This window comes from Macaca mulatta, chromosome 2 (genome assembly GCF_049350105.2).
Source record: "Macaca mulatta isolate MMU2019108-1 chromosome 2, T2T-MMU8v2.0, whole genome shotgun sequence".
In the NCBI taxonomy this organism is placed as follows: Eukaryota; Metazoa; Chordata; class Mammalia; order Primates; family Cercopithecidae; genus Macaca; species Macaca mulatta.
Window position 1 is genome coordinate 32177602 of NC_133407.1, and position 26850 is coordinate 32204451.

Sequence of the window (26850 nt, forward strand, 5' to 3'; positions counted from 1 at the left end):
TGAAATCACCCAGCCCAGCTGCTACACAAAATAGGTGCAGAGCAAATATTAGTTCTCTCCCTCCTTTTTCTTAGAGACTTTGTAGCTGAATGCAGTAACATGTAAAGACACTTACTTACAAAACAGAGATTTAAGAATTGCAAATTAAAACCACAATGATATATAGCCTCACACTGATTGGGATGGCTATTATCAAAAAGACAAAAGATAAGTGTTGGCAAGGGTATAGAGAAAAGAGAACCCTTGTACACTCTTGGTGGGACTGTAAATTAATATAGCCATTATGGAAAATAGTACAGAGGTTTCTCAGAAAACTAAAGATAGACTTAGCACATGATCCAGTAATCCCACTTCTAGGTATATATCCAAAGGAACTGAAATCAGTATGCAGAAGAGGTGTCTGCATTTTCATGATCTTTGCAGCAATATTCACAACAGCTAAGAAATGGAAGCAGCTTAGGTGTCCTTCATCAGACGGATGGATAAAAAAAAATGTGATATATACACACACACACACAATGGAATACTATTCAGCCTTAAAAGCGGGGGTCGGGGACATTCTGTTATTTGTGACAAGGATGAGCCTGGAAGACATTATGCTAAGTGAAATAAGCCAGGCACAGAATGACATACCTTATACTCTCTCTCATATGTGGAATCTAAAAAGGTTGAACTCATAGAAGTAGAGAGTAGAATGGTGTTTGCCAGAGGCTAGGGAGTGGGGCAGATGGGCAAAGGAGAGATGTTGATCAAAGGGTACAAAGTTTCACTTAGGAGGAATAAGCCTTGGTCATCTATTGCACAGAATGGTGACTATTACAAACAATAATGCCTTGTATATTTTACAATTCCTAAAAGAGTAGCTTTTAAATGTTTTCACCACAAAAAATGCTAAGTATGTGAGGTGATGGATTTGTTAAGTAGCCTGATTTAATCAGTCTACATTGTAAACATATATCAGAACATCATACTCTACCCCATAAATATACAATTATTATTTGTAAATTAAAAATAAAATACAAAATCATCAGAAGGGTGGAAGCAGGGGGAAAAAAAGACGGTGATCTTCTTTACAATATTTCTATCATCTTTAAAGGCAGCTCCGGGGTCCTGCCTTCCTGGGAAGAGAGTATTCACTGTATTATAAGATACGAGCTGCCCCTCCCTCGCCTGTTTTGTTCATGTGAGCCAGAGCTGGTTAACAGGCACTGCCTTGCAGGGCCTGCCTGGTGCTGCGCAGTCTTTGCTGTGCCTGCAGGAGTCATGCATGGCTGAGACCCTGGGTGCAGCCATGACCTCTGCCCACGGTCCTGTAGCAGCTGGAGGGCTGAGCTCATCACCCAGGTCCTTATCTACCTGCCCATCATTACCACAGACAGATGTGGAAGAGGCTCCTGCCCCTTTGAGATCCACTGAAGCAGCCAGTGTGTCCTCATTTGGCCAAGATGCTGTTACTTCCCATTAAGGGAATGGGCATGTCCAGCTAGGAAGCTCACTTTGTAGGGATACCCAAAAAGCTTTTGTTGGGCATCCGAGGTAGCCCCTTGGAAGCAAGGCTGGATGGCCTGGGCACAGGAGAGTAGAGCAGGCGCCTCTTGACTTCTGTCATAATCCCGTGGGTGGTCTGCTTTGATGAAATTAGGGATGGCAACATCTGCGTCAGGTTTTGGGTTCCTCTAAGGCATAAAGTGGCTCATTCTCAGCTCCGTGTGTTACAGTGAGGGGAGTGTATCCACCAAGCAAATTGTCTTTCTTCAGAGACCGTGTCTACCTCAGAAAATCAAGAAGAAGGAATCGAAGGTAAGAGACTCTGATGGCCTTCCTACGTTATCCTCAGCAGGGCTTCATCTTCAGTGGATTTTCTGCAGCATTTGAGGGGGTAGCCTGCTCTAGCTTCCAAGGGCTCGCAGAGCCCAAGGAACACCTGAGCCCCTGGCAACCTGAATCACATCTCAGGCTGCTAACACGGGACAGCCAAGGGGGCTGGAGTGCCTTGTCTGCCACTGTCCTGCTGGGCAGGCCAGAAGGATGGAGGAGACAGGCTCTTCTGGAGGCTCCAGCCTGCCAGATACTCCCACTAGGATGAAAAGAAGGGCACGAAGTCAGTTGCAGCCTGACCACAGGGTGGGGATGGCTTGAGTTCATGGCCAGCTTCTTTGTGTCTTAATCTCACTACCAGCTAGTTGGAGCTCTGGCCTGCCCTGTTAAGATTCCTTAGGACATTAAAAGTGTGGTGACCTGGGCAGAGAGACCCTGCCAGAATCTCTTCATGACAGGCCTAGACCCAAAGGCCTCCGTGTGACAGCTGGTGATGCTAGCCGTAGCCTGTGGCAGCAAGTCCTCAGGCCAGGCTGTCCTCAGAGATGCCCAGAGCCCTTTTCCCCCCTCTCTGGACTCTGAACTACCCTAGAAACACAGTCGCAGAGACTGGCCTTCTCAGAGTCTTCTCTGTGATTCCTGAAGGTGAGCACAAGGGTTGTACGAGGTGCAAGTGTCGGCAACCCTTGCGCCAGATGATTCTGATGCTTCCCACCCCGCCCTGAGCAGTCTGTGGTGCTTTTCCTGAGGACGTTTTCACCAGTTGCTGGGGAAGAGGCCAGTGAGTCGAGTGGACCCACCAAAGTCTGAGTCAGGCATCACCTGGATTCAGCTCACTGTACCTTTGACGGCTTGAGGCCACATTCTCGGCAGGGCCTGCCTGACCTGCTCGGCTCCTCACTCTTGGCATCACCCCTGCGTTCCTCACACTTGGTTCCTCGTGTCAGAGCCCTGGGAAGGAGCATCAAGCAAATGAACAGATTGGAGCAGCCCCTCACCAGCCAACAACTCCAGGGGGAGCCCACTTGTGGAAGGAGTGCCAAGGCAATGGTGACTTGAAGCCAGATGGGCTGGAGTGTGGAGGAAGGTCTTTATCCAGGCTCTGAAGGTGTAATGTGACAGGTGATGGCACAGTGGACCAGAAGGCAACTGCCAGCCCACCGTCAACCACCAGGAGCAGGTAGCCACCAGCTGGAAGATGGATGGGCTGCAGAGCGCTGTCAGTTTCAGCTCAGTCACAGGCTCACTGGGACTGCATGCATTCAGCAAGTGTGACATTCAACACGCAGTGCACATGAGGGCCCCTGTCAGATGCTGACAGACACCCGCGGCAGCCTTACAGAGGGGAGACGGTGCCACCTTTGCCTAACAGCTTCCTGATGGTGGGGCACACAGATTCCAAAGGAGAGACACGTGGTTGGATGGTGGTGTGAAGGTCATGGCATCGCATGCAGGGGGACAAATCAGTGGAAACTTGAGTAGGCAGGGAGATTTTAGAGGTAGATTTATAAAAGCTGTTGTCATAAGGTAGAACTGTCTTTCCTCAGGGAAAATTCAGAGAGGATGGGACTCACTGTTCTTGCAGTCAGTAAAAACTTCTCATCCCAAGCAGCTGTACTCATCTGGGTGGACTGCTTTCTCTTTCCATGTACCTAATGAGTTCCTGCCTCATTCCAAGACTGTAGGTGACTGGTGTGGAGCACTTGTTCTACACAAGACCCTCTGGGTCACCTCACAGATGGGAGTCCTCCAGAGAGGGGGCTTCACAGCCAGACTCCTTGGAAGAATCTTCTGCACTGGGTGTCCCCTCCTCACTCCTCAGCTGACACGGGTCAGCGTCCTGCTCCCACAGGCCTGTGTCCCCTGGTGACCGAGTCACTCCATCTAGTCCTCATGATGCCTGAGCTCTTGCAGCCCTGATGCTGGGACCACCCCCACTCCCTGAAGCAGCTTTCTCTTGGTTCTTTCCCACCTCATTCTCCTGGTTTCCCACTAAGTTCCTCAGGGTTCAGACCCAGGCCCATTTCTCCCTTTACTCTTGCCTCTTCCTTAGAAAATCTCTTTTACCACCTCTGTGCCAGTGACCATTCCGCCTGCATTTTCAGCCCTCACTGTGCCCCAAGACTCCAGCTCCATCCATGCTGTGGCTCGAGCAAACCTATGACTCTCCCCCTCCCCACACCTGGCCCACCGCCACCCTATCTAGAGGAACGGCATCACCCCTCAGGGGCTGTCCCTGCTGACCCTCCCCTCTCCTTCCCCTATATTCAATCCATCCTTAAGACCCATCTGTGTTAGGTCCCAGAGGCTCTGGAATCCCTCCACTTTTCTCTGCCATCACTCGCCTCAGCTATTGCAGTCTCCTAATAACAGATCTCCTCTTCAAATAGGTTCTCTATTCAGAGCCCAAGTGATCTGTTAAAAAGGCAACTTGAATCCTGTCATCCCACTGCTCAAAGGAGTTCTAGTTTTGTATGACTCTGAAGACAAAGATGGAAATCAGTACTGTGGCCCTCAAGGCCCCGAGGGCTCTGGCCCCTCTTACCTCCTCTGCCAGCCTCCCATTCTCTGTGGCCTCCAGCTCTTCTATGTCCCCTCTACCAAGGATACTCTCCTTCTTTCTAGTTCTACTTGAGCATCCTTTTCTCAGGACAGTGCTGTCTCCTTTTATACCAAACCAGACTCCTTTGTACTACACTGGAAAAGAACCATGTTCTTCTCCTTCAGAGCTCTCCTCTGGGCTTTTAGTTATTTGTGATCATTATTTTATCCTTTCCAGACAGAGTCAGACATAATCTCCACAAGAGCAAAGCCCTTTTTCCTGTTGAGACCTTTTAATTGGTGCTCAACAGATACTTGTTGAATCAATGAATGAGTAATCCACTTCTGAGCGAGGACATACGTAGTATGTCCAGCATTACAACTTAAGAAATTGCAAGATTGGCACGCCAAGGACGTGGCATATTTAGTCCTCTTTCAATCAGCAACATGGACAGAATTTTCTAATCAAGACTTTTCAGCACTGGAAAGAAACCTCTGTGTACGTGTGTGTGATTTTCAAGGCAAATATTAAACTCCTTCAAAGGGAGTAGGTGGTTTCTACAATTCAGGGGAAGACTTCCTTCCAGCTCAACTACTTGAAGTGGACACATAATGGGCAGTTTTTAAAATATGCAAATTAAATCCACTGGCTCCTGCTGACATGGAACTCTGGACACACACTGCTGTAAAGTGAAGCGTTTTTTTCTTTTACACAGTTATTTCTGAATTGGGCAGCTAATTGGATTTGGTGACACACCCAACTGCCACAGATGCTCTGGCTTGGGAAGGCCAACTCGGTGCAGCCTGTTTTATCTGCGGCTTGCTGGTTAAGCTCAGAGACTCCCCCAGTCCTGCTCAAAACATGGAGTCCATTCCCCAGGCTGGACTGCCTGCCTTTAAGTGGTGTGGATGTTAGACCTCACCTCAGAGGCTCAACTGAAATCTGGCACACTCCAGGCCTCCTCTTGCTTTCTGAGACGTCTCCTTTTTGAATTGTTGGGATCTGAAACAGTTTTTGCTGTTTGTTTTCTACTGTTTGTGTTCTCGTTTTGTATTATACCAGGAGATCAACAAGATGTGATCTTCTACAGGAAACTGGATATGGCCAGGCATCCAGAGGAAACTATGGAAGCTCTGTTGTTTATTTAGCAAGAGCAGCCCCTGAGAGAGTATCTGGGCTCCTATTACATGGAAGGTCGAGCAGGTGGTGGAACTGTCCTCAGCAGTACACTGCACAACAGCAGAGGGCGCTACTCACATGAAATACAATATGAATGGGGCCCTGGAGGTGTGCACCGCAGCCCTGGAGGCAGAGACAACCATTTTAGAGATCAGTAACTTGAAACTCTGATTCATAACCTGCCTAAGGACTGAGAGCTAACAAGTGCCAGCACTAGGATTTGAACCTATACTATAATGCTTTGACATTTTGGCACTTAGCCAAAACAATCACCACTTTTTTTAGCCTCTTAGCTAAAACAATCACCACTTTTTTTGGCAACAGTAAAACTTCCTCTGACTTCCCTGAGAGCCGACTGCCTCTCGGAGTACTGTATTACACAGGTAGGCTTCACTGGTCTTTTTCTAAAGACATGTAAAATGATATAAAATGTGAAGAGGCTCTGACTGTTTTGGAACATCCACTAAAAAAAAAAAAGGAGAGACTCTTACATTTGGGCTGGATTAGCAACAGCAGCTGCCTAGCACAGGGCAGCAGTTATGAACCATAACACGGTGCCCGGAAACTATGGAGGCTTGGTGGAGGCAGCCACGGTCATGCTGAGGGCTAAAATCAGTGGCGCCTCTGGTGGGTTTGGAGCCTTGAGATGCCTGCCTGGCAGGCTTGGATGAAGGAGGAGGTGGGTCTGAGACACCGCTTACCCTACAGAGCGATTCCATTATTGGGATCCTCACAGTTTCGGTGGAAGAAGCTCCATCCATCTCCTAGGGGAAGTCTGCAGCTATAGCATGAGACATTTCAAAAGAGGTCAAAGGAGAAACCCATCCAACATTGTAAGGAACTCATTTGGGGATTTTGCGGGGTACGGGGTGGGAAAGGACCAGATAAATATTAAATTCTAACCTCAACATGTATTTCACTCATGTTTCTCTACTTTAATGGAACATTCCATTACCATTCTTATCTAAAAGGTGCTAAATCCAAGAATCCTAAAATGTATTAAATCTCAGAATTCTGTGTCTAGGCAAATGTTTTATCTGAGGAAATAGATCTCTACTGTGGAAAACTATGAAAATGGCAGATTTTTAAACATTTACATAGCACATTTTTGGTTTTTCCTAGCAAAGCGCTCAGAATTATTTACAACATGGTAAAGCCTTAAGAAATCATTTCCCACTGATGGTGCAACTGCATTCCTGGGCTCCCTTCTCGAGCCCAGCAAGAAATCATAGGAACAGAGAGCTCCCTTTTTCTTTCAATTATATAACAGCTAAGATTTAAGAGCCTATTTGGTGAAACCAACACGATGCAGCTGAAGCACAAGGCAGTGGCCATGGTGGGAAATGAAAACTAAAACCTTGTGTGCACTCTGGGCCACCGAGATGAGAAATTCAGATTGAGAAACTTGGCCAGTCAGCGGCGGAGCTGGGGCTCTCTCTCGGGTGGTCTTGCTCCAGAGATTTGGTGAGACCCTGCTTGTTGCCCAACTCTATTACTGGCTGCGTGACCTTGGGACTCTGAGCCCCTGACTTCCCTGTCACACCAGGAAATGCTTGGTTGCAGGCTGGGCCCCCTGGGAAGCGGCCTCTGAGATTTGGGGGGAAGTTTTTAGAGGGAGTTACTTTAGGAACACTTGTGGGTACAGGAGCGGGCAGAGGGAGAATTTGGGCTGTGATGCAGTCACAATCCCCCAGGTTGGCTTGGAGCTGGGATGGCGTTTGCGTTGTCCCAAATTGGGATCAGGAAATGGGTTGTTGTATCCCACCTGGGGCGGTCGCTGGTTGTAGGTTGCCCTGGTGTGACCTTCTGTGAGGTGGTGGTCAGCAAAGGGATATCGGCCTAGCTGGGGAGTGGGCCTGCCAGTCCTGTAGGGGGATCTGAGCTGTACAGCACAGTGTCCGCCCCATGTTCTGGGCCCTGCCTTACTCAGGTGACCTGGTGAGAGAATGCCAGCCCCATGGCTGGTAATCCTCAGCCTGCTCAGAATAGAAATGAGTGGCTGCAGCTCTGGCTCTTATTGGGGGCAGGCCTCACATCTCCTCTCCATCCTGGCCCTCCAAATGATTAGGACTTCAGGAGCCCTTTCCTATGTGGGCCTTTGGTATAGAGCCAGTCAAAAGAAATACTCCTCTGCCCCCATAGAACCTGAAATCTACATCTAAAGTACACATCCTGGAAGGCATGGTGCAGGCTCTTGGGGGTGGGTGTGATGTGATTGGATGCCATTCAAGTTTGGTGCCTGTACTGCTTGGCTGGAGGATGCTGGGAATTTTATGTGTCACTCAGACATGGTGTGGGTATGAATGCAAACAAGGCTTCGGGGGAAGCTCTGGGTTCCCGGAGGCTTGTTATTTATCCCCATTCGCTGTGATTTCTAGTTTCAGTGGCGATTCTCCAGAGAAGAAATGCACAACAGGCAGATGAGGAAATCGAAAGGTAAACTCAGTGCCAGAGACAAACGACAAGCAGAAGAAAATGAGAAGAATTCAGAAGACCAGTCTTCCAAAGCTGGAGACATGGGAAACTGTGTTTCAGGACAGCAGCAGGAGGGTGGAGTCTCCGAGGAGATGAAGGGCCCTGACCAAGAGGACAAGGGAGAACAGCTGTCCCCTGGTGGCCAGCTGTGTGGGGTGGGTGTGGAGGGCGAGGCTATGCAGAATGGTCCTGCCAGCCACAGCAGGGTCCCAGTGGGGATTTGCACTGGGCACTCCAATCCTGGAGAGGATGCCAGGAATGGGGATGCTGAGGAAATCAGAGAGCTTGGTACGGTTCAAGAAAACTGAGTCTCGGGCAATTTGTGTTAAAACTAGGTGAGTTGCCAAACCCAAGGCATCTTACCAACAGCTGGTTTGGGGGCTGGTTTCCCTGGTGTTGTGTGTTAGCTACCCTTTGGCTTGGCTTGACCTCTCCTTGTGAGCTCACCTGAGCCCTCCCAGGGCCAAGTTCCTGACAGTGTTGGTTTTTGCACATCCACTGGAAAGGTGTCATTAGTGACCCAGTGTTAGAATGCAAGAGGTCAGGTTATTTCTTCTAGCCCTCATGGCTGGAGGCCCAGTCCTGGCTCCACCACTCCTCCAGCCAGAGGGTCTGGACCATCCAGTGCCTGTCCCACCACAGGGCCTCCAGGGAGCATTCGGGTCAAATCCATGGATACCTTGGGCCACAAACCAAGACTGCTGATCATCCCACACCTTGTGGGGCAGTGTCCATCCGCTGCAGCAACTTGGTGACTTAACTCCTCCAGGAGCCCTGTCAGCTGCCCTCCTCCACCTAAACCCCTTAGACTCTTCTGCTTTGGCAAATAAAATGACATCGGGGAGGGGAGGTGCTCTGCCTCCCAGCTTTTCTCTAAATAGTCCTATAGATACTGGTAATCTGGAAATGAAGAAGTAATTCTGTGTGTGCACCTACTCTTGCAGAATGTTCAAGGAAGTATTCTGTGTTAGTATTAATGCCAAAAAGTTTTTAAAGGTTTTGTACTCAGCACATCATAGGAACACACATTACTTCTGTCATTTCAGGGCGTCGGGACTGGCTGGCACCCTTGTTATGTGCTATTTTAATCAGTGTAACATTGGTCAAGTTGTTACCCATGTATGCTGTGACTATTGCGTGTTTTTATCGTCCAGAAAGTATTGAGGCTTTACGTAGATGCAACTGGCGAACCCTGGAGAGAGAATGCCGATTGTCTTGACCAAAACCACAGCCTGTCTCTTCTCTTGTTTAGTTACTTACGGCAATAAATCATCTATGAGTTAGTGCACCGTGAGGAGTGAGTGTTTATCGCGTCACTATGAAAAATCCTGGCCTAATGTCCAGAGGACTTCAGCCCACACCCCCCATTCACTCTTTGTAAGTTTCTAACTCCTGACAGTATGATGACATGGCGGAGGAAGACACAGTTCCCATGGAAAGCTGCAGAGCCAGCTAGGCTTGCTGTGCTTTCTCGTCATTTGTAGAAAGAGATGGCAAGTGGAACTCAGATGCCACCAGGTAAGTAAGGGGTACAGCCACCTCCCATTTCTGGGATGGTGGCAACAAATACCTTTTTAAAATAAGCGAAAAACCTCACATCAATGTATAACATTGTTTCCAAGCTTTTAAGTAAATTATTTAATGCGGCAAGACTTCTCCCTTTGCAAGTTTATTCAAATAAAACACATTTGTAGGCCGGGCGTGGTGGCTCATGCCTGTAATCCCAGCACTTTGGGAGGCCAAGGCAGGCAGATCACCTAAGGTCAGGAGTTCCAGACCAGCCTGGCCAACGTGGTAAAACCCCGTCTCTACTAAAAATACAAAAATTAGCTGGGTGTGGTGGCGCATGCCTGAAATCCCAGCTACTCGGGAGGCTGAGGCAGGAGAATTGCTTGAACCTGGGAGGCAGAGGTTGCAGTAAGCCAAGGTTGCACCACTGCATTCCAGTCTGGGCGCAGAGCAAGACTCCATCTCAGGGGGGGAAAAAAAAAAAAAAAAAAACACACATTTGTAATATATTTTCATAGAGCACAATTTAAAACCTTTGTACAGCCACATCATAGTTTTTTCTTGACAAACTCTCTCACCTAACCCTCAGAGCTTAAAAAGGTTGAAGGCCCTGTTCAAAGAGAAGACAACTATGTTTTAATGACATTTTCCACAACTAAGTCATTAATATCTATACAGCATTTTGATTTAATAAAACCATTATCTCTTGGCATGTATCTTAAAGGATCATGATTTTAAAAATATATGCTAGTCAGCAACAAGCCAAGACAAAAACACCACTCTCAACTTTGAAAAGCACATAGTTCCAGGCTGGAGGGCCTTACATTACTCAGCTTTGGGTACATTTTTCAATTAATTAATTGACATTTATGTTGGCTGCATTTGCTATGGGGAAACAAAGGTGACAATAACTAATTTGAATTCCTCAGGAGAGTTTGGCTCTAGTGTCAGGCTAACAATTCCTAAAGTTCCTGTTTTTTCTCCCTTGCTTCTCTACACCCTGCTGATTCTGGCAAAAATCAGTCTACAGTGGAGGGCGTTAAGTTAGCAGCAGCTTGAAATCACTGAGGAAGCTCTACGAAATCCTGATGCCCGGGGCCTGCCCGCAGAGCTTGTGAAGGAATGGTCGGTCTGGGGAGTGGTGTGGGCATCAGGATTTTTAGAAGCTCCTGGAGGATTCTAAGGTGCAGCCAAGGTTGAGTACCACTGGCCACAGGGTCTCTGTAAGCTGAAACACAACTTGTTCCTTGTGAAATAAAATGCTTTCTACAAGTGGTAAATAATCAAGGCCCTAAAATCCATTCTCAACATCCTGCATGTACCTTTCAAGTGGAAGCATTCCTGAAGGAAATGTTAGTCTCCTGTGATTGCCAATAGGGTAAAAGGCCATCATTTGCACTGACCGGGTCCCAGGGACAGTAAAAGCCACAAAGACACATAGTGTTTGGCATGAGGAAGCTTGTGCACTTGGCAGTTAAGTCTGTGAGGCTGCAGCTGTCACAGTGGGTTTGCAAGGGAGTCCTGCAAACCCACTGTAATCAGGTGGTTATCAGGTGATTGAAATGAGGCATTCCTACGATGCTGTGGCTGAATCCAGATTCTTTCACTGGGAAGCTGTTTTCAACCATTTCACCTGCAGAGGCTCAGGAGTGCGTAGTGGGTGAAGTTTAGCACCACTGGCAGGGCAACGATGGGAGGAAGAATTCTTATCAAATCTACTTAAAGCAAGGCAGGTGCATTGCTCTCAAGTGCATACAGCCACAAGGTCAAAATACTGACATATGGAAAGCCTGAGGAAACCTATGTTAATGAAGTAGTAACACTGTAGCCCAGCTGGGCTTTGGAATCAGACAGAGCTGGTGAGGATGCTAACTAGACCCAGTCTACATGTGTAACCTCCTCAGTTTCTTTACAGCTCTGAGCATCAGTCTCCTCAAGTGTGAAATGGGGTGAAATGGCGCCTACCTCTTTGGATTTCTGTGAGGATTAATAAGATGTGAATAAAGTGCTTGGTCCACGGTAAGCACTCTGTGGGCAGCAGTTAATCACAATGCTGACAGGTAATCAATGTGTCAGATACTGTTAGTGCTCACCCCATATCCACGGAAGTATGTCCTCCACTCCCCAGCTCCTCTTGCAGTTTGGAGCCACGAGACTGGTTCTGGCAATGAGACAGGAGCAGGTCTGATAAAAGCTTCAGGGACACCCAGTCCTTTATCTCCAACGCCCTCGGCACAGTTCAAGATGGACCATGAGGCTGGGTGTGGTGGTTCACGCCTATAGTCCCAGCACTTTGGGAGGCTGAGACAGAAAGATTGCTTGAGTTCAGGAGTTCAAGACCAGCCTAGGCAACATAGCAAAAACTTGCCTCTCCAAAAAATAAATAAATAAATAAATCAGTTGGGTGTGGTGGCACACGTACCAGCTACTTGGGAGGCTAAAGTGAGATAATTGCTTGAGCCCAGGAGGTCGAGGCTGCAGTGAGCTGTGGTCACACCACTGCACTCCAGCCTGGACAAGAGAACAAGACCCTGTCTCAAAAAAAAAAAAATTGGATCTTGACATGGCCATTAAATAAACCTTTGCTAAGGTGAGCCACTGAGATTTTGACATGTATTGGCTACTGAAGCATAGTATATCCCATCTTAACAGAAATACTGTAATAATATTTGTAAAGTCTTAAATTATTTATCAGTGGTTTATAAGTAACAAAAAGGTAAACATTCGTCAAATACCTGTCTGAATTTTTCAGATCTCCAGGCTGACCATGCTTCACTAGAGTTGCTGATGCTTGATGGGAGCAGCTTCCAAAAACATTAGCAGGAGGCATTTGAATTTATTTCTTACGAAGCACGTTTTATCAGTACTCTAAACATACTCATCATGGCCCTCTCTAAACCACAAAATCTTTCAGGAATAGCTCTCAGGTGTCGACAGTGCTTATTAGTAGGAATACGTTGACCCAAAACTCATGACTCATGCAACCCACTCTAGCTGCGCTCCTAGCTGGCCCAGGGGCTCTGTGCTGCAGGGAGCACACAGTCTGGGCTCTGTCCTGCTAGGGTTCACAGCAGCCTAAGACTGAAGATCCAGTCCTGAAAGGACTGGCAAGACGGGGGAAGGGTGAGGATGACTGGTGTGTGTGGCCAGAAGCTCGGCACTGACTCCCAGTTGTTGCCACAGATCTTGTTTCCAAGAGCCCTGCCGGAAGTGCTGGAGGCCAACTGCGTGAGTACTGCAGGGTGGGCCCCTGGTGATTAGTGCTCTGCCTGCACTATGACCCGCCAAAGCCACTGATGCAGCTTCCCAGGAGAGGCTGGGTTTCCTGTACCTGGCTCCTAGAGTTTTGAACAGGGAAGTGTGTGCACATGAGATCTAAGGACAAGACCCAACGAGCCTTTGGCTGGGTTTCTGAGGTAGCTGCTGCCAGAGAAGGAAGCAAAGTGATGTTCACCACAGGTTCCTGTTGATAACAATCGTTTCAGTGGCCAGACTAAGAAAATGAACCCTGGCTGCAGACAACTGGCTCTCTGAACCTGGCTGGTGCTTGCTTCCCCAGCCCTTGCAAAACAGCGGCATGTCCCTCTAGCAGAGGAAGCCAGGCTACGGGACAGACCTGTGCATTTATGTGGGCATGAGGGGATCAAATGATTTGTTACACAGATACACATTTTAAAATTCCTACACAACTGTGCTAGGTGCTGAGAAGATAGCAACGCACAAGGGCCTCGTGAACCATGGTAAGGATTCTGGTCCTTGTTATAAGGGTTAATAGGAGGCCACTGATCAGTTTTAAGCAGGGAAATGACATCAAATCTGCATTTTTACAAGCACCTTTCTGGCTGCTGAATAAGGAAAAGGCAGGGGTCCCAAAGATGGTGCATAGGCCAGCGCTTTGGTCCAGGTGGGGGCTGCTGGCTTGCATCTTAGCAAAGAAGGGGACAGATTTCAGAGTTACTCAGAAGCAAAACTGACTGGATTTTGCAAATGATTGGGGAATGAGGGAGGTATTGAAGCTACCAACCATGTCCTTATCAAAGGCATTTCCTCAAAGTAATAAATACTCCAGTGATATTGCCTGGAACTTTTCCTGAACCTCTTGCATGGATTAGTTTTCAGAGTTTGACACATTCAACATCAGACAAAGTCACTAAAAGTGAAGTCTTTATACCTTTCTTAAGACCCAAAGAGACCAGGTGCGGGGGCTCATGCCTATAATCCCAGCACTTTGGGAGGCCGAGGTAGGAGGATCACAAGGTCAAGAGTTCAAGACCAGCCTGGCCAACATGGTGAAACCTTGTCTCTACTAAGAATACAAAAATTAGGCGTGGTGGCACGTGCCTGTAATCCCAGCTACTTGGGACGCTGAGGCAGGAGAATCACTTGAACCTAGGAGGTAGAAGTTGCAGTGAGCTGAGATCATGCCGCTGCACTCCAGCCTGGGTGACAGAACAAGACCCCATCTCGAAAAAATACATAATAATAATTTTTAAAAAGACCCAAAGAACTACGTCTTTTTGGGAGGGAGAGAGGAAGGGAGTTGTGTGGCAACGGAAAGCAGCAGCTGTTGGGGAGGTGCCATGGTATGCATGTGGGAGTACAAAGGGAACCATCTGTTTTGGGTCTGATGAGCAGAGTAGGAATTCTGCCCCCAATTTTTTTTTTTTGGACACTGATTTTCGCTCTTGTTGCCCAGGCTGGAGTGCAATGGCATGATCTCAGCTCACTGCAACCTCCGCCTCCCAGGTTCCAGCGATTCTTCTGCCTCAGCCTCCCCGCATAGCTGGGATTACAGGCATGCACCACCACGCCCGGCTAATTTTTGTATTATTAGTGAAGACAGGGTTTCTCCATGTTGGTCAGGCTGGTCTCAAACTCCCAACCTCAGGTGATCTGCCCACCGCAGCCTCTCAAAGTGCTGAGATTACAGGCGTGAGCCACCGCGCCCAGCCCCAAATGATTTCTAATGGTAATGCTGGCAATTACAGCAAAGCCCTGAGCCAGGAATTGGTGGAGAACCACCCTGGCTGTCAACTGTAAGGACTGGGTCTTGAAAGAGTAAAGATACTCATTCATCCAGAGACAGCTTTAAAACATGATCCCCAGGCCGGGCGCGGTGGCTCACGCCTGTAATCCCAGCACTTTGGAAGGCTGAGGCGGGTGGATCACAAGGTCAGGAGATCGAGACCATCCTGGCTAACACGGTGAAACCCCGTCTCTACTAAAAATACAAAACACTAGCCGGGCGAGGTGGTGGGCGCCTGTAGTCCCAGCTACTTGGGAGGCTGAGGCAGGAGAATGGCGTGAACCCGGGAGGCGGAGCTTGCAGTGAGCCGAGATCGCGCCACTGCACTCCAGCCTGGGCGACAGAGCGAGACTCCGTCTCACAGAAAAAAAAAACAAAAAAAACAACATGATCCCATGTTGCTGACTGGCAGTAAAACTTACACTTGTGTAATTAAATGTGTTGCTCACTAGTCATTAAGTTCAATTTGGATTTGGATTTTTCTGTGGCCTCTAAATAATATAAAGCCTTAAAGATAGTAAGAAATATATTTCACTTATTAGGGTGAGCATTAAAATGCTTCCTATAATGGACCTCTGATTTCACGAACCTTCAGTCCTGGGTACCTCCTATCTTGTTGATTGTTCAATGAAAAAAAACAAGAGAATCACAAGAACAACTAGCAGACTTACCAGTTTCTCGATCCACAAAAAGCCTAATAACTGTCTAAAACACTTTTTTTTTTTTGAACCCGGGGAACTATCAATCCAGTCCCTGTCTCAGTCAAGGACACCTTAAGCCCCAATGGGCAAATGTCAGTTTCCTTACTAATGGTAATTCCACTATTTCTCTTGAGCCCTGACTCCAGAATTTAATCAGCAGTATGGTCCAAAAGTCCTCTGTATCAAACCAAACTTTCCCTTGCTTCAGTACAAAACAATGTCTTCTTATTCTGTCAACCCCAGAGATACAAACAATAGTCATTCCAAGAATCAATAAAATATTTGAAGACAGTTAAGATACTCCTTAGACAATCTCTTGGTATAGTCAACCTTGATCTCTAAGGCCCATTTTTCTATCATGAAATTACAGAAAGGAATTTTAAATTGCATAGTCCTACCCACAGCGACAGATAAGGAAAGCAGGTTTCAGAGAGAGGTGGAATGAGTCACACAGGAAACAAGTTGTAGAATGGGCATGATTTAGGTCTCCTGAAGCCTGGTGCCATGTTCCTCCCACCATCCCACACAGTCAACCAATCTGCCTCATTTTTTGTTTCTTCTCTCTGGGCTCCTATAGTCTCTAAGACAGGCCTAATTGGAGTTTTACTCTATAGAAGTATCAGAAGAAAATATATCCATAAAAGCTGAAGGAAAAGACCAACATATATGATGATATGTAACTTTAAAACTCTGTTGTAAGTTACATCAAACAGAATTCAGGAACTGGTAACAGACTGGAAAAAATACATATATTTGTAATATACATAAAGGATTAGCACTCATTCTATTTTTATAAAGCGTTATAAATCAGTAAGATATCAAAATGGATATACAACAGAAATATACCATTCTGAAAAGAAGAAATAAGGATGGCTAAAATACCTTAGGGAAAAAAAATGCTATGGAGCAATCAGAAAATTGTTTAAAAAATCACTTTTCATCTAACTGATTAGGGGAAAAAAATACTTAAGTATGAGACTGAGGGTATCTAATGTTGGCCAGAAATGGGCACTTTCATACCCTGTTAGAATATAAACTGATTAGGCATTTATAAGGTAACTTGGCAATACTAGTCAATTTTTTATTCAGAAATGGCACTTCTAGTAATTCTACAGGAGTATGTGCATAAAAATTATACAAACAGGTTTACTGCAATATTGCTTGTAATGGCCAAAAACTCCAAACAATTTAAATGTCCATCATGGAGATATGGTTAAGTATATTACGGTATATACCAAAAATTTGAAGTGTGTTAAAAGAATGAGATACATAGTTGTATATGTATACAAGGTTAATATACCATAAAATCTCTAAAAGGATCCCCAGCAAGTTTTTTATACAGAGGTTCCTTCTAGGCGAGGGAATAGGACAGGGGAGAAGAGAACTTCAGCATTTTAATCTGTATAGTTTTATATTTGTGGTCACATTTATTAGGTAATAAAAAATTATTTAACAATTTTTGGTCATATTTATTAGGTAATTTTTAAAAAGGAAGAGACAAAATCTTGTTAAGCTCAAATATAGCAAAATAGGACATGGGGATGAGCTGGAAGGGGCCAGGTTAGGCTGATCAGCTCATGCAGGTTTTAAGAATTCAGAACAGACCAGATGAAGATGGCTGCTCAACAACTATAAAAGTTTGGATTCCTGGGCACAAAACATTTTAAAATGCATGCCTTGATTTTATGGCACATTAGGAGGTATCTGCATGTCATCACTACACTGCTAGCTTATTGTATGTTAAGAAAGAATAATATTAAAGACCAGACATCTTGCTGTTTTAGATGAGAACAGTATACTTCTTTTGAGTTTTAAAATAAAATAAAATGAAATAACAGCTCTCAGGTGAAATTATCAGATCATCTGCAATAACCAGGAATGGAGGAAATTGCTGTTTTCCATTCAGACAGAAAAAAAAAAAAATAGGAGAGACATGCCCTTGGATCATTTGACAAGCACTGCAAGCACGCATGTGTTTGTGCTGTGAGTCCAGTGTAACAATCCTCCTACCCCCAGAGCATGGGTGCAGCCTTTCCCACTCCCCTACCCCTGGGCCCCTAGGATCCATCATTCCAGTGACTCACCCAGTCATCCATTTGCTATAGTTTCTCTTTCAAACAGTGATAGATGCAAAAAAATTTTCCCCCAGAGCATTTCCACTTTCAATTTTGTCGAAATGTTCTCAATGTGTAACTCAGTTATTTCCAGAAGATACTTTCCATCACTCTTAGACTCACTAAAAAAAAAATAAGTGGTTTCCCAAAGTATTTAACTTGCTCCTAACCTTTGTCTTATACTTTCCTATCTTCAATGTCTAGCTCAGTGACTGCACATAGCAGATGCTCAATAAATGACAGTTAATACATCATCCTCTAGAAAAAGGTGTCACTTCCCTAACTGAGTCCCACTGAATGATTCTTTCATGATTTTTCATATAATCAGGCTGTTATTTCACTCATCTTGAAAAAAACAAAAAAACAAACGAAAACTGTGCTTTAGTTAATAGTAACCAACTTAGCTGTACTGTTCATTTCCTAGTTTTGATAAATATACCACAGCTACGTTAAACATTTGGGGAAGCTGGATGAAGGATATAGAGGAACCCTGTCTTTGCAACTCTTCTGTAAATCTAAAATTACTTCAAAACAAAAAGCTTAAAAAGTAAAACAACCCAATGAGTACAATAAATGTTCTCTTGACCCCACTTCCCTTTCCAGCTACCATTCCATCTTTTTCTTCTCTTTAAAAATTTATCTATATTCATTATAATTGATTTCCTCTGAATTGCTCCTAAACCTATTTCACTGTTTTCACTCCCACCATCCATCTTATCAAGATCACCAATGACCATCCAGTTGCCAAATCAATGGCCACTCAATGATCACTCATCAGACCTCATCTTTCCTGTCCTATCAGCAGCATGACACAGCTAGCCAACCCATCCTCTGTGAAACACTTTCTTCAGGAGGCTTAACACCACACTCATCTCCTTTTCCTCCTACCTGTTTATTAGAGAACTTTTTGCACATGGTAAGAGCCCCGAACCTCATCAACCACCATGATTGAATGTGAACCACTGACACAACGGGGGGGACCTAAAACATGCTGAACATCAACAAATTGACTGTAATGGACGAAAACAATCAAATGTATAAAAAATCCATGAGTTCATAATGATACTGTAAATAATCTCACTGGTCGTCTCAAGGTTGCTAAGGCACCAACACATAGTATGCTAACTGATAAATAAAAGGAAATAAATCAAGCATCAATCCTGCCTTTTCTTTACAGACTCATTTCAGGGGAATCAAAGCTGATGAGGGAAAGTTCTATATGGAGCAATCACAGACAATATATGCAGGAAGAATAACAGAAATGGATAATTAACCCTTAATGAAAAAATAGCTATCAGCAATGATCAATGGCTGCTAAAACAATTAGGTGAAAGTTTGATGAAGACCATTATATTGGATGATTCAGGCTGACAAATGCTGAAACCACTGATCCATCTTAACAGCATTAAAAGTGGGAGAGACATTATATGCCTCGTGTGATGCCATAGGAAGCACACCACTTTATAATGTAGGCTTGCAAAAAAAATCTTGAATCTGAATATAAACAATTTCTAGATATAATTACCAGTTTACATGAAACACAGAGGAGAGAGGATCAAGCAACACCCTGAGGATACAGCAGGCCAGGTTCAAAACGTGGGAAAGCCTACAGAACAAATAAGGCAGTTTCTTTAACAAATGAATCATGGGGGAAAAAGTGTCCATGTGTATGTGTAGGAGTGTAAGGAGTGTGCCATTAATTAAAACAAACTTAAAAGACATTAACCTAATGCAATATTTGGACTTTTGAGGCCATGAGGAAACAACACAGAAGGGTCTTCGAGGGTATTAAGGAATCATTGTCACTTGTGTTAGGTATGATGATAGTATTGTGGTTGTGCTGAGGTGATGTATCTGTTAGAAATATATACTGAAGAATTTACAGGTGACATGATATAATTTCTAGGCTTTGCTTGAAAACACACCAGCAAGAAGAACACCCCCACAAAGAAGCTGAGCGCTGACAAAAACAGAATGCTGCTAGTCATGGAAGCCGGGTGATGGATGCACGAGAAGTCATTTTACTATCTCTACTTTGTCGTATGTTTGAAAAAATGTAAATAAAATTTGAGAAAGATACAAATATCAGATTAACCTAGTCTCTTGAGTAGGCTGTGAAAGGGTCTCACATCAAAAGAAGAAACATTTTTTCAAAGGCATAGAGCCAGAGGATCGTTAAGAAGTCACTTTAATCCAGCTCATCAACTCTGAGCAGGCCCTTTCACCCATGAAACAAATATTGATGAAGTACCTATTTTGTGCCTGGCACAGCAATAAACAACACAGACGCACACCCACATGAAGGTTTCAAGTTAGACCACATCTAAGGCATCCAGCCTCTTGAAATCCTTTCTGAATAGGACAAGGAATAGCAAATTAATAATGACAATACACTCATGCAGTGTTTTGCTAAGCACTTTACATGTACAATCACCTTCAATCCCCATAACAGCCCTATCAGGTAGTAGGTAGGTAGCAGTACCATCTCCCTTTTACATGTAGTTTTAAGTGTGTAATTTTAAATGAGGCATACAGCAGTTAAGTGACTTACTCAAGGTCATCTACCTAGTAAGTAGTATAGGTGAGATTTGAACTTAGGCAATCTGGCTCAAGGGCTTTCGAGCCTATACTCTGAGCCACCGCACTATGAATTCCAAGTCACTCTGGCTGAAGTTAGCTCAATTTAAGTACCAAAAAGATCAGGACAGGCCTGGCAGGCAAGAGCAAGAGGACATTCTCCACCAGACCAGAAAATGCTGTTCAGCGCTTAGCACCAGAATGATAGCACTGAAAGGATGAACACTCCAGGCAAAGGCCCATCTCAGCAATTTTGCCAATACTGAGTCAGCAACAGGGTGGCAGGCAGAGCGGGGATCTCCAGGACAGGTGACCCTTGCTCTCTGACAACAGGAGGCACACAGCCAGCGTGGTGCTGGTCAAACAGAGGCAGCAGGCAACACCTCCCAATCCTCCCATCCCATGCTGCACTGGAGATGCTCACTTTGCACCTCCACTCCTGACGCAGAGAGGCCTGGGTTACGTACTTTCCCCATACCTTTAGGTGTCCTCCCCCGCCGACTGCCTTCACCAGTTGGTAGAAGTGCCCCTTGATAATCCCACATCCTTGCATCTCATCATGCTCCTATGTCCTCATCCTAGGCACTTTGGGGCCAACTGATAAGTCAGGGCTCCTTGTAGTGGCCCAGAGCTTCACATATTTCCTTCACCTCTGAGGTACTGATGACCATTTCCTTGAATGGATTATGATATTCCCATCAGGTCAACGGCTCCTCCCTCCCCAAAATCAAATCTGGGATCAAAATGGTTGACAAATGATCTCTGCTTAAAACTTGACAAAACTCAAAACTGGGCAGAAGCTAGAGTCATCTTCAGGTCCCATGAATCATATGAGTTCAAGCCCAGAAGTCCCTGGGAGGCCTGCAATAACAAAGATAAGAAAGGGTAACCTGTCTTCTCTCATCAGCTCCAGAACAGAATCTCAACTGGAGCTCCTAGGTCTCCAGCACTCATCTGTCCTTCTTCCCAGGCTCCCTTCACCCTCCTGTGATCTCTATGCAGGCAACTTTGGGCCCAGGACTACTTGTCATAAAAGGAACGGCCTGGCCTCAGTCAGGACTTCTTTTGGATTTTTAAAAATCTAAACAAAGAACTACAATCTGCTTTCTAGCAGTTTCTTCAGAGCAGCTTTGGGATGAGTCTCCACCATTCTCTGTATCCACTCTAGGGGACTGCCTCCCAATCTCAGACTTAGCAAGGAGTTAAAACATTAGTTGCTTTCTTTCAGTCATTCAACAACTATATGTTAAGGAGCTGCTGGTGCCAAGAACAACTCTGGCAAATGAGTGGAATAAAAGTAGAAAAGCAGGATTTAGAAACAGCTCTCTACCCCCTAATCAATGCTAAGTACATTTCCATAGCCAGCCAGCCCAGGCACTGAAGGCAGATTCAACATGGAACACACCACCAATGCCTTTGTCCCAAGCAAGAAGCTGCCTCCTACAGCGTTAAAGCAGACAGCCAAGACACAGAAAGGGTTTCATTTAAGAAGAAACTAACAACTAGGATACACACTTACGATACTCATTAACAAAAAAGCAAATATGCTGGATATTTAACTCCCTAAAGCAGTTTTCCTAACAATTTTCCATGTCCAAACTTAACTTTGATGTACCAAATAAGACTGCAGGCCATAGTACAGTAAACAAAGGCATTAAAAAGAATTTTCAAAGTAAAATAATTAAGATTGTACTTAAATTATAATTTTATTAAACATAAGATATATAGATGGCTGTCAAATAATTTAAAGCTAGCCCACATTTTACACTCAAAATCACATGTTCCTATGATTAGACATAAGTATGTATTTTTTTTTTTTGCCTAAAGACAAAAGAAAAATCTATATTGACCAATCATGGTACATCATGAGACAATTAAATCATTGTTAATAAAAGAAAATCAGTGTAGTAAAAAACAGTTTGATCACTGAGGTCTTTGCAAAAAGTTTATCATTTAAGTCTGCCAGCTGGCTTTTATCCAGCTGGTCAATACGTTTACAGCCTTAAAAAATAAGACAACTCAAGTAGAGATAAAAAAAAATTAATCATGCCACAAAGGACAGGAGATCTCCTGAGTAGATCTCACCTCTTTATCTTTTCTGTGTCTGCCTCCTACCACCACTTCTCAAAGCAAATGTGTTCTTTGGATACATGGTGGTTTTCCAGTTGCTTGGAGAAAAAGTCTGTCATTGGAGGTGGGCCACAAATATAGAACAAAGTCTCTTTTGAAATATGATCTCTTATCTCCTTCTCCGTTATTCTTCCTTCTACCAAAAACCAGAATAAACACCAAATTAAGCCAGACATGGTTGTATCAGCAAATGAGGAAGGACTAACCACAATTCAGCTACAGTGTTTATGTGCAAGCTCAGTGAGTCTAGTCTTCTTAAGACATTCACAGGACGGCTCCTGTTGGCCTCTGGGGCCAGACCTAAGCAGAGTGCATCTCCAGGCTTCCTAAACCTAAGCAAGCAAAGTGGGACGCTCATCGTAATGCACTCTGCAGAAAGGGCCAGCTAGCTTACTGGTGGCCTTTGATGGAGATACAAACTGCCTTCAGCAAAGGAAGTAACTGTTTTTATAAAAATCCTTTCAGAGGAAATTATAAGTTGTTTAAATGACCATTAATGGCAAATGGAATCAATTCAGCCAAATCTGGAATATAAATTATTTGTAAGTATACTACAGTGATGATGCAAAGGCCTCTTAAAAAGTGTGAAAAGTACACTTTTAACATAGGCAATAGGAAACCTGTATATAATGAGTAAATCCAACTAAATATCTATTTTTCCAGGAGGAGTCACCCCAATTCCCCAGATAGTGACATTCCCAGCCAGCAACTTCCAACAATAAAGTATCTACGCTCAACCAACTGGTGTGTCCATCAAATAACTGCATGGAGATAGTCAAAATATCTTTAGGGGACTCACCCGTGATGTACGGCTTGAGTTCTGCACTGATTTGTGTAGTCTGTTTTGTAACATGCAAACTGCATGCAATCTTCTCAGGAAATTCATTTACTAAATCAAGGATATTTTTCTGGAATGTCAAACATATTTGGTCACACTACAATTTTTAAAAATCAAAACAGATGTGCACAACCACTGAGGCTGAACCTCGACTCCCATTCTGCACACGTCTGCTGCTCTTGCTCTCTACTTAGAGAGACATTGTTTGCAGCCTAGCAGGCCACAGCATTCAGACTACAGAGGGCTATTTGGCTTTAATTGAAATCTGAATATGCTAACAAGCATATTACCAACTCTCCGGGAGTTTTTTCTTTTTCCTTTTTCTCAAGCATTGGCAATTAAGCAGCAGTTTCACTGACCACAGTTGTGTCTTTAACTGTTTCTGTTCTTTTGTTCATTCCTGCAGCTGCAAAGCAATCCCCAGTGAAAGCTTTCTTCATCAAATGCACTTAGTTTAAACAGATGCAACTGACGGGGGTTTCATTTACCCAGCTGGGACCAAACTGCCTAAGTCTTACCTACCCCTGTGATACACCAGTACACTGTAGGTCTCTTGACTGGAATCTCAGGACCCTTGTGACTTTTCTGTTCATCTAACCTCCAGATTCCATCCCACCAAAACCTACCCTTTCCTGTCACTTAACTGGTGGCCCGCTCAACATTAGCAGTTTCACTTGTCTTGGGTAAGGTGTGTTGGTTAGTTCTCATTTGAGCATGATTAAACCTTGCCAAGCCTTTTGTTTGAACCTTTGCAGAGAAAACAGAACCTAGAGAAAAAACTTATTAATACCACTACACAAGTTTGCTTACACAAGCTATATCTCCTTTACCTTAAACAGGAGTTCGCTGGTATTTTTTGCACTGTAGAATAGTTTTATTGTTCCTATCTCATATCCACTTCTTTTGTTTGCCCGCTCTCTGAGGAGATCTGCTGCGTGCCGCAGGATGGAAAGCAGAGGGTTAATTCCGACTCCTCCTGCAATCAACACGAGGTTTCTAGAGGCATCCGCAGGCTGAGGGTCAAAGAAGAACTCTCCACCCACTCTCACAGCCACTTCTGAGTCAAGTGTACACTAAGGCAGGAAAGAAAAGATCTTTTAGTCTTTTGTAGCACAGGTCTTAAACCAAAGGTTCTACTTTAATAAAACTGGGTCTATCTCCCGTATTATCAGTGTTTAGGACTATTTTTATAGCTTGCTCCCAATTTTCCCGAGGCCCTGTGAATTAATTCCACTTGCTCATTTTATAGGCCATAGGCTAATCCACCTTCATAATCCATAATGAACAGCCATTCCAATACTGAGAAAAGGAGATGCGCTTCAGTGATTTTACCATTTGTTAACCTCTTAGGCGAGGAACTGGATTGAGGAAAGAGGCAATGGACTCAAAGGCAGGGGACAGCTCTGAAGCACGGGTCTCCTTCATCTGAGTTGTGTTTCTATGTTCTAACCAAAGCTGAGAAACAGGATGTGGCAAATGTCACTAGACTGCCTACCCTGGGTTCATCAAGGCTGAAAAGTGTAAGTACTGGTGCTCCCTCTTGATCCTCAGTAAGGCAAAGCCAGACCAGCTCTACAGGCTTAGACCAGCCCTGCAATACTGTTCAGTGCTGTTCCCTTCTCCCTAGAGAAACAAGAACAGGCAGCCAGAGGCTTCGTACCAGGGAGTATCACATAGACCTATCTAGATAAAAGCACCTACTATTTGGTGAGGTCACTTATGCCTGAAATACCATCAGAGTTGAATACACTGGTTTTCTCAGTGGGGATGCTACTGCTTCTGATGAACGTATTTGGGAAAGTTGTGATGACATTTTTTATTGTCACAATGATTTGGGGAATCCAACTGGCATTTAGAGGGCAGGGCCAGAGACGCTAGAGATCCTACAAAATTCATGGTTTCCCAGAGCTGGCTCCTACTAAGCTGGTGGTCAATTCTACAGGAATTTTCTAAGAAAGTTTCTACTGGTAGTTTGAAATCAGCCATTGTAGGAGTACTTACAGCACAGAAATCAGCAAACGACACAACTCAGATAAATTCAGATAGCTGGTTTGCCAGCACACCATTATCTACAATGCACAAGACTGTCCTGCACAATGACTTGTGAATGGCCCAAAAGATGTTCTTATAGGTGAAAACTGGTTTATAATGATCTGAGACTAGACCCTAGCTCATTTTACAAATAAACTCAGTAGCCACAATGTAGACTGCACTTTGTTGTGTTCAGAACTTGACCAAGCATTTCCCTGTTCTGGAAAACCACATTCCAGTTAGTGACATGTGTCACCCACACAACACATCTTTATCATCTGCATCTGTAGACAGTGTATTCATGGTGATTCTATGTTTAGGAATGGCATCTGATTACTTCATTCTGTCTTCAAGTTAGATCTGCCTAACCACTTGTATTTTAAAATACATATTCTTTGATTATGGATCACTTTCGTTTATTTCTCCTTTGTATTACAGTTAGAGAATTATGTTATTAAAAAAAAACTATGGGTACATTACATTAACTATGATTTTCATTTCAGGACAGTTCTAGAAAGGGGTATTGGATCTAACAGAGTTGATAACCCCTTGTTTGGAAAAAAACCACTGATCTAGGAGTCAAGACTGAATTTTAATCATGGCCCCTATGAAATCCAGCAAGTCCCTTAAATTCTAAGCCTCTGCTGCCACTCCTGGAAAATGGGTGCCAGCACCTGCACTGCCCATCTCACAGGGTTGGTCTGAACATGGACTGACTCACAGTAGGGGGAACTCGCTAGTATCCAGCTCTAAGAAGGAATTTTGGTCGTTGCAGCTGTCACAAAAGAAAAAGTGCTGGCGATACCAGCTTCCTGCTTCTCTGTCACTAAAAAACAGATTCCAGGAATCAAGAAACTTACATTAAGAGCGTAGGTTTCTCCCATTACACGTTCCTGGCATAAATCAACTAAATGAATGCCCTCCTAAGAAGTAATAACATATCACATGCTTTTTGAGAACCAGACCCTTAGCATTCACACCTTGGCACCTTGCATGTCAGGTGAGCAGTAAGTACTTCTGGACATGAATTTCATTTGGGCTCTGCAAGTTAAAGATGAGTTAAATTTAGAGAATATCTAAGAAAGATGAAAATTATTTGAATTCACAAAAACATGTCTTTTTTGGTAAAGAATTGTTAAATGAATGGATACCCTTTCTCTCGGGGAAAAATGTCTGAACTTAACTATTTTAAATATGTGGGAGATTTTTACATGAATGGTGATAAGTGGGTTTTCATTTTTGACAAAAGAAATTAGCAGCAAGGGAACATTCAGTTAGGAATAACTAAAATCTCGGAATTGCCACAGTGGCTACCAAAGTGCTTTAAAATATTCTTTCAAGTCTCAAAAATAGAATTTAAGATACAAGAAGCTCTGCCTAATGATGACAATGAATTTCATCTCCTATATCCTCCTTCCCTCCCTCTCTTGCTTGCCTGTGCAGTTCTCTCTTTATCTATAAGAATCAGAGTGAAAGAGACTGAAGTAATTTTCTCCAATGGCCATCTCTGGCATGCTTAGTAATGACAACAAAGAAAGCCTCTAGGTTACTGTTTTTAGAAACCAGAGTATTTTCAACTCTAAAGTTGGCAAGAAAATGTGCCCCAGGGGAAGATAATACTCAAGAAGCCTGTCTTATCTTGACACAAAATAATCTTCGGGAGGTCTTTCTTCTGATTTGGTAGCACCTGGGAAGAATTAAAAGCCACCTTTGTCTTTTTGTTGATTAATAAAAACTGCAAGAGTAACATGAACACAAGACTCAAAGTACTGTACACTGTAATATGTACGTGAGTAAAAGGACATTACCTTCAATTACACAGCAATGTATCTAATTTTGGTATAGATTTTCTACTTGTGAAATAAACAGCCTTTCCACAGCAACTGGAGCTAAGCACACAATAGCTGTCT

General features: G+C 44.2%; 2 protein-coding genes across 33 annotated transcripts in view; one reads left to right on the forward strand and one right to left on the reverse strand.

The window, feature by feature from the left end:
• RFTN1 (raftlin, lipid raft linker 1) overlaps positions 1-9297 on the forward strand; it is a 203300-nt gene extending 194003 nt beyond the window's left edge. For all 7 annotated transcript variants that reach the window (XM_028843652.2, XM_028843654.2, XM_028843653.2 and 4 more), the window contains exons 9-10: positions 1719-1800; positions 7918-9297. In XM_028843652.2, the coding sequence (XP_028699485.1) occupies positions 1719-1800; positions 7918-8322 (487 nt within the window). In that variant the 3' untranslated portion in view covers positions 8323-9297. The remainder of the gene's footprint in view (positions 1-1718; positions 1801-7917) is intronic.
• Positions 909-26850, reverse strand: part of OXNAD1 (oxidoreductase NAD binding domain containing 1) — a 62373-nt gene continuing 36431 nt past the window's right edge. For 5 of the 26 annotated variants that reach the window (XR_013413342.1, XR_013413347.1, XR_013413345.1 and 2 more), the window contains 5 exons: positions 23740-23982; positions 22871-22979; positions 22027-22207; positions 11617-11824; positions 909-2769 (listed from right to left, as the gene is read on the reverse strand). Coding sequence is in view for 16 of the 26 variants with exons in the window: in XM_077990052.1 (XP_077846178.1) it covers positions 22053-22207; positions 22871-22979; positions 23740-23982 (507 nt within the window). In the remaining 10 variants the exon portion in view is untranslated. 26 annotated transcript variants of the gene reach the window in all.